General features: G+C 44.7%; 1 protein-coding gene across 1 annotated transcript in view; it reads left to right on the plus strand.

Annotated features, from left to right (window-relative positions):
* Window positions 1–14,178, plus strand: part of LOC134568697 (dimethylaniline monooxygenase [N-oxide-forming] 2-like) — a 42,584-nt gene that overhangs the window by 13,035 nt on the left and 15,371 nt on the right. Inside the window, exons 4-5 of the mRNA XM_063427349.1 lie at window positions 10,453–10,615; window positions 11,530–11,672. Of these exons, the coding sequence (XP_063283419.1) occupies window positions 10,453–10,615; window positions 11,530–11,672 (306 nt within the window). The remainder of the gene's footprint in view (window positions 1–10,452; window positions 10,616–11,529; window positions 11,673–14,178) is intronic.

The raw sequence follows: 14,178 nt of genomic DNA on the forward strand, positions 1-14,178 counted from the left end.
TCTCCAAAGTATCAATATCATACTGGAGATACGGCCTCCAGTACTGCGTACAATACTCCAAGTGAGGTATCACCCTTGTTCTGTACAATAGCATGAACACTTCCGTCTTTCTACTGCTAATACATTTCCCTATAAAACCAAGCATTCTGCTAACATTCCCTGCTGCTCTATTAAATTCTCTGCCTACCTTTAAGTCATCTGAAATAATTACCCCTAAATGCCTTTCCGTCGATGTTGAGGTTAGGACTCGATCAAATATTCTATACTCTGCCCTTGGGTTTTTACATCTCTTGCACTTATCCACATTACATTTCAGTGGCCACAGCTCTGACCATTTTTCTAGTTTACCTAAATCATTTGCCATTTGACTTATCCCTGTTACATATCTTAGTATCATAAGCAAAAAAAAACATACCTTACCATCAAGACCTTCTGCAATATCACTAACAAAAACATTAAAGAGAATGGGTCCAAGTACAGATCCCTGAGGTACCCTACTGGCAACAAGACCATGCTCCATCTGTTGCCTGTCACTCAGCCACTGCGTTACCCATTCAACAATATTGGAATCCAAACTTAAAGATTGCAGTTTATAGATAAGCCTTCTGTGAGCAACATTGTCAAAAGCCTTTCTGAAATCTAGGTAGGCAATATCTACTGATCTATTATTTTACTTACCCAATCAAAAAAATCAATAAGATTAGTTTGGCATGATCTCCGTAAAGTAAACCCATGTTGTCTCTGATCTTGAAATCCATATGATTTTATTTTTTTTTTAAATTCTTTATTTATTCCAGTGCAAAACATCACAAGCAATACATGCACAGTAATACAGAAATTCCAAACATAAAGCAAGTATATTGATACCGTTACATGAAATACCAACAAGAGGAGTGAACTAGCATGAATTTCCAGGTCACCCTGTCTCGTATCCCCATAAGCATGCCCAACTCCCGTTCACCACAGAAATCAAAAACCCCACAGGAGCTTGGATGTTCCGCCTGGCTTTTTTGTTATTATATAAAACAGTAATCGGTTAACCGATGAATAAGGTCGGCCGCACCTCCATCGCAAATTTGAGGAAAGAAGCATCTCGATAGAGTTTAGCACCCCAGCGTACTACCTTTCCTGTAGCATTAGCGTCACTCAAAAATAGTTCCGCTACGTGCGGCTCAGCCGTAAGAAGATTAAGAGACAGGAGAAAAGAGAAAGATGAAAGGTAGAGCCCGAGAGGTCGGGGCCTTAGAGAATGGGAGAGAGAGAGAAGGAGGAGGGGGGGGGGGGTGGGGAGGGGGGGGTATCCGAGGAGTGAAGCCCCTCACGAAGCCTCGTGAGGGGTATGATGCCCGCTCACCACTATCTCATACAGGATTAATTAGTTCTTCTCCCTGTAGGTCGTATCTAGTCCGCCTAAAAAACCGCCTAACACAGAGGTCCCCTAGTAACATCTAGACGCCCCAATCAGTCCCTACCGTCTTAATCGCTGACAGTGCAATCTATCCAGGGGCCCCAAAGTTTGTCAAATTTCTTCGTTGTCCCCCTCACCCGAGCTGTCAACTTGTCCATCAGAAAGGTGTCTTTTATTTTTTGTATCACCGTCGCTATCGTAGGGGTCTCCCCCTGTAGCCATACCTGCGCCAGAGCTCTCCTAGCCGACAGATTTATCTTTTGGACAAGGGCCTGTTCCATTTTCGTCCAACCATCCATGGATCTAGACAGTAGGAACACCCACGGGTCTAGCCTCACTTCCCTGCCTAAAATTTCCCTCAGTAAAGCAGCTACTCGTTTCCAATAGGCTTGCGCCTCCAGGCACTCCCACCACATGTGGATATACGTGCCCTTGTGACCGCAACCTCTCCAACAGAGGTCCGTCGGGTTTTTGCCCATCCGGTGCAGCGTTACTGGGGTTGTGTACCACCTGAATAACGTCTTATAGGATTGTTCCTGCAGCGAGACGCACACCGACGATTTTGCCGCGGCCTCCCATATCTCTTGCCATTCTATTCCTTCCAATACCTCGTTAAGATCTGCCTCCCACCTATGTATGTATGTGATGTCACCCCATTCTAGCGTACTTGTGCTCAAGTGGGAATACAAGCACGAGATCAGGCCCGTAGGGAACTGTTCCCTCTTACACATTTTTTCAAAGAATGTTAATTGCATCGTTGCAGCCGCCTTGATCCTGAAACCCCGGGCAAAATCTCTGAGCTGCAAGTACCGGAAGTAATCAAAGGGACGCAGAGGAGCTCTGCTCTGTAGTGCATCGAATGTGATGAAGGTGCCGTTTTCAAAGAGGTCGCACAACCGCTGTAATCCTGAGTTTTCTATACCCTTGAAATCTCGAGGGCACATGCCCGGTATAAACTTTTTATTTCGCAAAAATGGGGTCATGGGTGATGGTACAGAAGCCAGTCTGTATTTAAGTACTGCAGCGTCCCAGACCCTAAGGGAAGTGTGAATCGCTGCGCAATCCACTCGATCTGCTGGTCTATGTTCCTTAGGAATCCACATAAGAAATTGTGGTCTATCTGGGCCCATCATGGTGGATTCCAGATCCACCCACCTCCGCTCCCCTGGGGGGGAGTGCCACAGTGCAATCTGAGTCAATTGAGCCGCCACATAATAAAAATATAAGTTCGGGAGACCAAGGCCTCCCCTGTCTTTTGCCCTATACAGGACGTTGCGGGAAACCCTTTGCCTTTTATTCTGCCAGATAAACCTTCCTATGGCCTGTTGAAGCGGTCCCAAGGCGGATTTACTCAAGTGGACTGGCAGAGCCTGGAACAAAAAAAGTATCCTAGGCAGCACATTCATTTTTACTGAATGCAATCTTCCGATCCACGAGATCGGCTTGTCTACCCATGTCTCCATGTCAGCTATCAACTGTCTAATCAGTGGGATATAATTTTGCCTATGGAGTTGAGAGGGGTCCGCTGTCAACCAAATGCCCAGGTATTTAATCTGGTCCTTCTCTATCCGTAGGTGATAGGTCCTCCCTATAGACGCTGCGTCTTCGTCCGTCATACCTAAGGGGATCGCGCTCGATTTATGCAGGTTGACCTTATATCCCGACACCTCCCCGTATGCTTCCAGCATCCTAGTCAGTGCCTCCATGGAGGCCTCCGGTTCTGTTAACGTCAACAAGACGTCATCTGCGAAACCCGAAACAACGTATTGTGTGTCTCCCACCAAGATACCCTTAACATCAGGAGCTTCTCGTATGGCCTGCATGAGGGGCTCCAGCGAGAGCACGAATAGCAGCGGTGAAAGAGGGCAACCCTGCCTCGTACCATTGCTCAGGTGGAACGGTTCGACTCGCGCTCCCGAAATTGGAATCTGTGCCCTAACGTTGGAGTACATAGCTTGAATAGTTGTAATAAACGGGGCCGGCACGCCATAGTGTCGCAACACCTCAAATAAGTAAGGCCATTTCACTCTATCGAATGCCTTTTCGGCATCTAGGGACAACAGTAGTGTCGGGGTGCCCTTCGTGACCTGCCTCCCTATGAGATCTATATTGCGTCTCGTGTTCTCGAAAAGTTGTCTCCCAGGTATAAAGCCCACCTGATCCGGGTGAATCATACCCGTAAGGAGTGGGCCTAATCTGCCCGCAAGCACCTTTGCCAAGATCTTTGAGTCGTGGTTGATCAAGGAAATAGGGCGAAAGTTCTCCGGGACCGAGTCGTCCCTTCCAGGTTTGGGCAATAGAACGATATTCGCCAAGGACATATCTCTATCAGGCGTCCCCCCATCCATCAACTCATTAAACCAGGGTTCCAAGTGAGGGAGGAGTTCTTCCCGGAAGGTTTTATAGTAGCTCCCCGAAAAGCCATCAGGTCCAGGTGCTTTGTTGCTTTTCAAGGCGGATATTGCCGCGTCTATCTCCTCTCCCGTGATACGGCTTCCCAGTACATTCGAAACCGCTGCTTCTAGTTTAGGGAGTCGTAATCCAGATAGGAAATTCTGAATCCCTTCTAGTTCCCGGCCCGTGTCCGTGGCGCCTTCCGAAGAGTGGTTATAAAGTTTAGCGTAAAAATCTGAGAACACCGTGGCTATGTCTGTGGGGTTTGTCTGGTAGATACCCGCTTCATTCTTGATCCTCGTAATGTGTGTGCTCCTTTGCCGTGGTCGAAGGGATCTAGCTAGCAAGGTATCCATCTTGTTCGCCTTCTCATAGAAGGTGCGCTTGGCCCATATCATAGCCCTTGCGGTATCATCCAGGAGCGTTTCTCTAATCGAGATCCTTATGTTCTGCAATGATGTCAAATTGGCAGGCGTAGGGTCCGATTTGTGTCTGTTTTCCGCCGTTCTCAATGCTTCCAGTAATGTGGCCAATCGTTGAAATTTACGTCGCTTCCTCAACGTCGCTTCTCTGATCAGTACACCCCTAATGACCGTCTTATGGGCTGCCCACACCGTAGCCTTCGTAACTCCTGACTCCGCTTCCCTTTCAAAGTAGTCCCTGAGTTCCGAACGAATAATCTCTACAATAGCTGGATCTTGGAGTAGAGACGTATTCAACCGCCACGACCAAGGGGACGCCGCGCTTAGCCTGTCTAGGGTTAGGGAGATATCTGCGTGATCCGACCAGGTTATGGACCCCACCCTGGACTCTGATACCCTGGGAACAGTTAGTGAGTTTACAAGAAACAGGTCTATCCTTGAATACGTGTCGTGAGGTGGCGAGTAGAACGTATAGTCAGTATCGTCTGGATGTTGAGCCCTCCATATATCCAGCAAATCAGTGTGTTGTATAAAAGTGTGTAACAATTTATCTTGCCCTCCCCGTTTATGCGATCTCGGAGCTCCCCTACAGGGCCCCCTGTCCATTGCTGGGGATGGAGCCGCGTTAAAATCCCCCCCTACGATGACCATACCATGTGGCAGCGAGTTGACCACGCGGGTCATCTCTGTCCAGAATTCCCTGGACTGCTCGTTAGGGGCGTAGAGATTGAGAACATGGATAGTGTGAGAGTGTAAGGACCCTGATACTAAAACATAGCGTCCGCTCGGATCCGTACTGACCTTGCTAACCCTGAGCGGGCATCTATGATGTATAAGAATAGCTACCCCGTTCCTCTTATTGAGTGCTCTGGCCTCAAACGAGGTTCGAAATGTATGATCTTTAAGGGCAAACTTAGCTGATTTCGGCAGGTGCGTCTCCTGCAGGAAGGCTATATCCGGGTTCATGCGCTTCAGTTCCCGAAACATGAGACGTCGCTTTTTAGGGGCATTTAGACCCTTAACATTAAGGGACATTAGTTTCACAGGCATAACTCATCTTGTGGAATATCGCTATTGTGGAGCCTACCGACACTACCATCTGTGGCCAAGATACTGAGGGCGTTCCTCGATTCCCCCCCCAGAGGAGAGATATGATGGGAAAGGGCAGAGTGGAGAGGGAATAGAAAAAGTAAAGAGAAGAAGAAGGAAGAACAACATAACATATTGTACAAAAGTCGCCTGGTCTTACCTAAAGCCAGGCTTATCCGGGGTATATGTCCCGTCATCCCCATAACTAAGAAAAGGTTCTGGGATGCTCGGGACATGGACCAGCCAATAATGGCACTACTTGAGTGCCAACTGAAGTTAAATATAGGAAAAAACACTGCAGACCCTGCATAACCCTTAACGGCAGGGAGGGCAAACAAAACCGAGTAAATGAGCCAGAGTATCTAATATCTTATGCTCCAATATGCATAACCAGAGGAGACATAGTTGAGAAGGTATTAATCGTAATTGAACAAATGTATTTCTTTTTGTTGTTTTATTTTGTATTTTTTTTTTTTTTTTCCCCTTTTTTTTTTTTTTTTTTTTAACTATTATTCTTGTTTTTTTTTTTTTCTAATATAAGATATATAGTTTTTTTTTTTTTTTTTTTTTGCTAAGTAGAAGTCGTACACACCAATAAAGCAAGCCTAATATAAGGCAATGAATAAACGAATAACCCGGTGCTGAGAGAGTGCTGCAAAAGAAATAAACGAATGAGTACATAGGTATAGTGCAAGAATAAACTCGGGCGGATGGCCGCCGGTGCGGAGGGGCGTCCCCCAAGGTGAGACTACGTTCCCAAGCCAGGGATAGGAGGGGCCAGGAGCAGGGAGGGGAAGGTCACTCTACCCCATACTACCTAGGGGGATCCCGGCGCCATCTCGTGGCTCCGGCCCAGACACCACCCTCCCCCACCCATACGGGGACGAGAGAGCGAGCCCACGCTTCCATGCCCCCTGTAGGGCCTAACCATCTAAGCCAACCATAGCAATTACACCTCAAAAAACTAGGGCCCTATTGCCTACCCGGCTCCCCACGGTTCCGTCCCCCACCCGTGCAAACATAATACAACGCAATACAATTGCGCAAAAAAGTACATAGCGACATACATAACAGTAGCCAGACATCATCCCCCCACCTCCCTCCTTGCGGCCGTGGGTTATATAAAAACAGTAGCCCGGGAGAGAGAAAAAAAAAAGAAAAAGGGAGGGGGGGGGGGGACAACATCGTCTAAAGGCATGATAGTTCCGTAGTCTACTTTGAGATGCTGGCTAGGAGGCAAATGACCCCCAGTCCCGATCCTCTCCGATCCCCGCACCCCAACATGAGAAAACAGAAATATAAAAATAAACGGTGAATCTGACCACCCCGGCGTGCAGCCCATAAAGAAAAAACATAGGGGGCACGCATAATCAATGAAGGGGCGTCATGTCTCAGCAACCCTAACCCATCCAATAAGGGGAATAGGTGCTCCACGAACCCACCCGGGCCCGAGGGCCTTCTCAGGGACCCTCACGGGAGCTCCCCAACCATGCCCCCACTGGGTGAGCCCCAATGGAAATTAGGCTCCAAAAACCCGCCATACCATCCGCATCTTAAGAGCCCCCCCTCCGGAGTGGAGAGACAAAAAACCCGATCTCCTCTCCGCCAACCACCGCCGGATCCGGGTCGGCCTACCACACCGGGACTCACTCACCCGCCGTGTCCCACTCACCGGGGAGGGGACGCAGCTCCTCTACGGCAGGAGGAAGCTCCGACAGCTCGATCTGGTCTCGGATATCCAGGCTCCTCAGAAACGCCGCCGGGTCTCCGTCCGCGTACAAGGTTTTGGTGCGACCATCCCGGAACGCCAACAAACGGAATGGAAAGCCCCAAGCGTATTTCACTCCATGCCTCTGTAGGAGCCCCGTCACAGGGCGCCACAGCCTTCTTTTTTGGAGTGTGGCCGGTGTCAGGTCTTGAAACAGGGTGAGTTCTACCCCGCCATACCTGATTGGGCCCTCTCTACTCCTCTTCAGCAGGGCTTCTTTCGTCTGGTAGAAGAGAAACTTAATAATCACGTCCCTCGGGCGGTTGTCAGTCGCTCTTCTTGCCCTGAGAGCTCTGTGCGCTCTCTCGATATGCCACTGATTATCCGGCATGTCCGGCAGCAAAGGCTTCAGGATCTTAGTGACCACTTCCAGCAGCGGGCCCTCACCTTCCTGTTCGGGTAGACCCCGAAGCCTGATGTTGTTCCGCCTGGACCTGTTCCCCAGGTCGTCCAGGGCAGATTCCGCCGCGGTCAATCTGGAAGACAGCTGGTTAATCTGAGCCGTAGCGGCATTGTGGGCCACGACCGTGGACTCCACACGCTGCTCCAGCACCGCCGTCCTCGCTCCCAAGGCCTGAATTTCGGCCTTGACCTCGTGTGTGTTTCTGGTGATTTCCGCAGCTAAGTAACCGCGAACCTCCGCCAGTTTTGCTAGGATTTGCGCAGTATTAGCTTCCGACACTTCCGAGGCCGCCGCCGCTCCCGGGCTAGAGGGTGATCTCGGAGCCATCGGGCTTTCCCGTCCGCCATCTTGGGCTTGCGATCGCATGGCGCGGGAGGCCGCAAACAGATCAATCACCGTGGCTCCGTGTTCCGATGGCTTTTTGGACTGTTTCTTCGGTGCCCGCCTGTCCATAATGGCTCCCCCGGTTATTTTCTCGTCCAGGTCAGTGTTTTTAGCGCTATTGTAAGCTTATGGCATCGTGGTCCTAACGGAGCTTCAGGAGGACACGTCCATCTTGCTCCGGCTTCAGACCACGCCCCCGAAATCCATATGATTTTAGATGTTCAACAATCGTATCGTTTAACATGGCTTCCAATTACTTTCCCCACAATATTGCACAATATTTGCCAACTTCCAATCTTCTAGGACTACTCCTGTTAACAATGATTGGTACGCCACTAAGCTCTTTTAATAACTTTGGGTGTATTCCATCAGACCCCATTGACTTATTTGTCTTTACTTTTGACAATTGAAATATAACCTCTTCCTCTGTAAACTCACATGTAACAAATTATTAATTTGTCCTTTTTCCTAACTCAGATCCCTTTCCTTCATTTTCATCTGTAAATACTGAACCAACATATTCACTGAGGCAGCCAGCTAGACCTTTATCCTCTTCTATATACCGTCCTTCTTTTGTTTTTAATCTAACTAATCCTTGTTTTACTTTCTTCTTCTCATTTATGTATCTAAAAATGTTTTGTCTCCTTTCTCTTCTGTGTGTGATTTGGAAGCTCTTATAGCTTGCTTAGTCTATTTCTGCCTAATCTTATAGATCTATCTATCTTCCTCACTCTGGGTTTTTTATAATTACTAAATGCATTTTTTTTTTTTTTACTATTTTGGCCACTTCTGCAGAGTGCCACAGTGGTTTCTTCTTCTTTTTTCTTTTTCTTTTATTGACAAGCCTAATGCAATTTTCTGTTTCCTTCCTCCATTTAAACTGCCCCAGTCTGATAGTGACTCCTTTACACATATTCTAATTTTAGAAAAGTCTTTGTTTCTAAAGTCTAAAACTCTTGTTTTTGTGTGGTGTTACTCAGTCGCTGTTCTTAAATTAAACCACACTGACTGATGTTCACTGGATCCTAAACTGTCACTTACAGTAATGTCTGATACAGTATGTCCGTCAGGGTGTCTGTGTGTGTGTCACTATGTCTGTTTATGTGTCAGTATGTCTCTGTGTGTCAGTATGCCTGTGTGTGTGTGTCAGCATGACTGTCTGTGTTCAGTATGTTTGTGTGTGTGTGTCAGTATGTGTGTCTGTGTGTCAGTATGTCTGTATGTGCCAGTATGTCTGTCAGTGTGTGTATTCATATGCCACTGTGTCTATGTTTGTATCAGTATCTCTGTCAGTGTATATCACTAAGTCAGTGTGTGTCTCAATATGTCTGTGTGTGTCAGTAAGTCTGCCAGTGTGTATCTCTATGTTGTCAGTGTGTGTCTCAATATGTCTGTGTGTGTCAGTAAGTCTGCCAGTGTGTATCTCTATGTTGTCAGTATGTGTATCTGTGTGTCAGTGTGTACATCTGTCTATTTGTATTTAGTCAGTATATGTATGTTTCTCTATGTAGTCTGTGCGTATCTGTATCTGCGTGTGTGTCAGGTTGTGTATCTGCGTGTCTTTATGTGTGCCAATGTGTGTATCTGTATTTTGTCAGTGTGCATATCTGCGTTTGTATATCTGTCTGTGTATCTGTATATAGTCAGTGTGTTTATCTGTATTTGCATGTATGTATCAGTATATCTGAGAATCCATATGTGTCAGTGTTTGTATATATATGTCTGCATGTGTGTCAGTTTGTGTATCTGTGTCAGTCTGTATCTGCATGTGTGTCAGTGTGAGTGTCAGTGTTTATATTTGTGAATCTGCATATGTTTCAGTGTGTGTGTGTGTATCACAGTGTGTGTGTGGCCGTGTGCATGTGTACATGTGCATACATCTCAGCATTCAAATTGCCAACACTACACACGAGTACACCCCTGCATCCAAACTTCAAAACTACATACAAACACAGTCCTGCATTGAAACGTCAACACTACATACAAACCTTTGTGTTAAGCTCTAAAAATATATATATAAACCCATGCATTCAGAAAAAACACTACACATAAATACATGCTTGCATTCAAACACCAACACCACATACAAACACACCCCTACATTTATACAAACATACTCCATACAAAAACATGCTTACATTCACACAAACACTGCTCAGTACTATATACAACCATGCAAGCATGGGAAAATGGTAGAGCCCCAGCTGTCAAATCATTGTTGGAGTTGCAAGACAGATGGGGATCTATCGTTTTGCCACCCTTAAGATTGGGGTGGCCCAAAAAAATTCTTGCACCAGTGCCCTCTCTACTTTAGTTCTGTTACTGCGTTGTTGGGTGAAGGGTGTGATTGCATGTCAGGGATTGGGTGTGGGTAGTGGGGGTCAGGATCCAGGGGGAGTACAAGTTAAAACTGACACATAATAGAGCTATGTGAAGGTAGAGAACTGAGAAATGTTGGTAGGTAGAATACCAAAATGCTTAGTTTGACTAATTAGTTTGACATTTCCTATGGTTACATCTGTAGTGCATGTTCTAAATCTGTAAAATGGAATTCCTGAGAGTGTGTGTGTGTGTTTTTTTATAGACATTGGTACACAGTGTGAAGAAATGTCATGACTTCCCCACAACTGGCCAATGGGAAGTCACCACAGTAAAAGATGGAAAGCAAAATACAGCCAGTTTTGATGCTGTAATGGTTTGTTCTGGTCACCATGCTGAACCAAATTATCCATTGGAGTCATTTCCTGGTGAGTCCTGAATAAGTGTAATTAGATGAAAGCATTAGTGCATTTTTCATTCACTAAAACTTGAAATATAACGCATTCCCAGTTTAGTCAAATATGGGGTAAAACAGACTGAAGAATTTAAAATGGAATTTCTAATTTTGGGTCAAAGTGTGGAATATGGAAAATGTGGAATATGGAACAGTTTTTCAATTCACCTGATTATTGCCTAAAATTTGGAATTTCTTTCTCAGTTCTCCATAATTCACAGTTCACAGAATATCTGTAAATATTGATAGCAGTATAGCAGAAATAAGAGAGTTAGAAATGTTTCTAATTTTTAACAGTTCTGGCATTAATGTTGACTTTTTTAATGTTCCTCAATTTCACTGTTTACTGAATATATTGCAAAAGTATTTTTTCATAGGGCTGGGAGAGAATGCTAAACTTGTAACTTACTTAGGACCATGTGGAATCATTATTTAGCTCTGATTTTCTCAGTTTTTTGAGGGTGCTTTCAATATAATCAATATAACCATTCTAACCAATTGCATTGGTTATGGTGCCTGCAGTCTCTTGGCACTGTCCCTCCATTCCGTGTTAAACAATTTTCAATCACGTTAACATTGAATGAGGGTTCCTGGCCATGCAATGCCCAGCCTCTAATGTAGTCATATCCATTCATATCAACTGTAGGGGCTCTGATATGCTAAAACAGTTAGCTGACACTCTCTTATTCCTACTCAGGCTAATATGTCCTCATTAACCAAAGCAGCACAAAGATGGTAGGCTGCTAAGGAACTCTAGTTTAGCAACTAGAAATATTACAATTGAAATCTCTCCAGGAAAGCGAGCTCATTAATTTGTGAGTTTGTTGTATTGCTATACAGCAGTGTATATTTGTGATCCCCTAATGAAATCTCCCGATTGATTTGCAGGCATAAACACATTTAAAGGTAAATACTTTCACACTCGAGAATACAAGACTGCTGAAGAATATAAAGGAAAACGAGTTCTCATTGTAGGCATGGGAAATTCTGGAACTGACATTGCTGTAGAACTCAGTCGAGTTGCTTCTCAGGTAATGGAATTTCATTAGATAGTTCTAATAAATTGAGATTCTGGTCACTTGGTAAATAAAACCTGCACCCAGAGGTGTAACAATGAACCACGGGGTCCCCGGTGCGAAAATTGCCCTATGCCCCTCTATAAGTTTCCCTCGGCCCAGGCAACTCCATGGGTCACACTCATGCCCCTCAATGTGTCATATTCATACAAACACACACTGACATACCATGCGGATACACACCATATAACACATACAGATACATACACGTGCACACATGCTGATACACAGACACACATACACACACACAAATGCAGACACACAAACTAACACATAGATACACAGACACACACATATATATATATATATACATAGACATACATGCAGATACACAGACACACATAATTACACACTTTGAGATACACAGAATAATGCTCCTATAGATACAGTAAAAAATGAAAATCCAGCCCACTCCCTATCTACTATACAGCTACTCCTATAGATTCAAACACTGACACAAATACATATATACTGACACACATTCAGATACACAGACACACATACAGACAGATACTCAAACACTTAAGGACAAACATTCAAATACACAGAATGACACTCATACAAACAGTGACACACATACAGATACACAGGGCCCACACTGACATAGATACACAGACATACGGATACACATGCAGTCAAACAGATACACATGCAGACACACACATACAGAGACAAACACACATACATACAGATACACACACATACATACAGACACACACACATACATACAGAGACACACACACACAGACACACACACAGAAACACATGCATACATAGAGACACACACACACATACACACATACAGACACACACACACACATATACACATACATACAGAGATACACATACATACAGAGACACACACACATACATACAGAGACACACGCATATACATACAGACAAACACCAACATACACATACATACATACAACAGAGGTTGTTTTACTTCTGTGTTCCTGTCAATTATAATAAGCCTGATTAGGACCATAACACATACACACACAAACACACACACACACACGTACGTACGTACGTACGTACGTACGTACGTACATACAGACAGACAGACAGACACACACACATACAGACAAACACCAACACACACACACATACATACATACAGACACACGCACACATACATACAGAAAGACACACACACACACACACATACAGACAAACACCAACACACACATACATACAGACACACACACACACACACATACATACAGCAAGACACATACACACACACATACAGACAAACACCAACACACACATACATGCATACATACAACAGAGGTTGTTTTACTCATGTGTTCCTGTCAGTTATAATAATCCTGATTAGGACCATAACACATACAGAGACACACACACACACACACACACATACATACATACATACATACATACACACACACACACATACATACACATACATACATACATACAGACACACACACATACAGAAATACACACACACATACATACAGAAATACACACACACAATCAATCACACACACACACACACACACAGAAAGACACACACACACACACACACACACACACACACAAACATATACAGAAAGACACACACACACACACACACACACAAACAATCAATCACACATGCACCCTCCTGTTTACTACCTTTTAGATGCAGGAGGGTGACTTCCCGGGGTCCAGTGGCTCAGGCTGATGGGAGTCAGAGTTCCCAGAGTTCTCCTCTCCTCCTTTTCCTCCCGTGCAGGCTTTATATAAACTGGGAGGAATGACAAGGGCAGTCAATTCCTCCCAGCACAGTCTGACCTCATCACAGGGGACCCGGTTCTAACGTATGGGCCGGGGCCACAACACATGGCTGGCTGGGCACCGCGGTCACAGGGGTCCACTGGAGTGACGGGCCCGGTAGCAGCTGCGACCCCTGAGACCGCTGTATTTTTGCCACTGCCTGCACCCATCATGAACTAAACATAATAGGTGTAGCTAATTATCAACTAATAATCAGAATGACAAATTTGAGGTCATACTTTAGAGAATCTTTCAGAAACTGATAAATCTCTCTAGATGAAAAATGTAATTCCTAATCATTTTCTAAAAGGAAATAATATATATGTGATTTTACAACTAAAATATATTCCCAGCATCAACCTGTTTTTAATGCAAATTACCCAAGAAATATTTCTATTTTTTTTTTTTTTTCTGTTAAATACAAAAGTATTAACTGTTGTCATTTCTGGTAACCAAAGATAACCATGAAATAAACCTACCCTTTTCATGGTTATACATGTTGTTTTGCATGTGTTTGTTTGTTTATTACATTCAATAAACATGTGATAAAGATGTATTTATCAATAAAATGTGTACAAATTAATAATATACCACACATTTAGTATCGTTCCCTAATAGCATGTAGTTTAAAGTTTCTAGCATACTGTTCACGTGTTCATGCACTTCCTTACCCTTT

Source organism: Pelobates fuscus, chromosome 7 (genome assembly GCF_036172605.1).
Source record: "Pelobates fuscus isolate aPelFus1 chromosome 7, aPelFus1.pri, whole genome shotgun sequence".
Taxonomy (NCBI): Eukaryota; Metazoa; Chordata; class Amphibia; order Anura; family Pelobatidae; genus Pelobates; species Pelobates fuscus.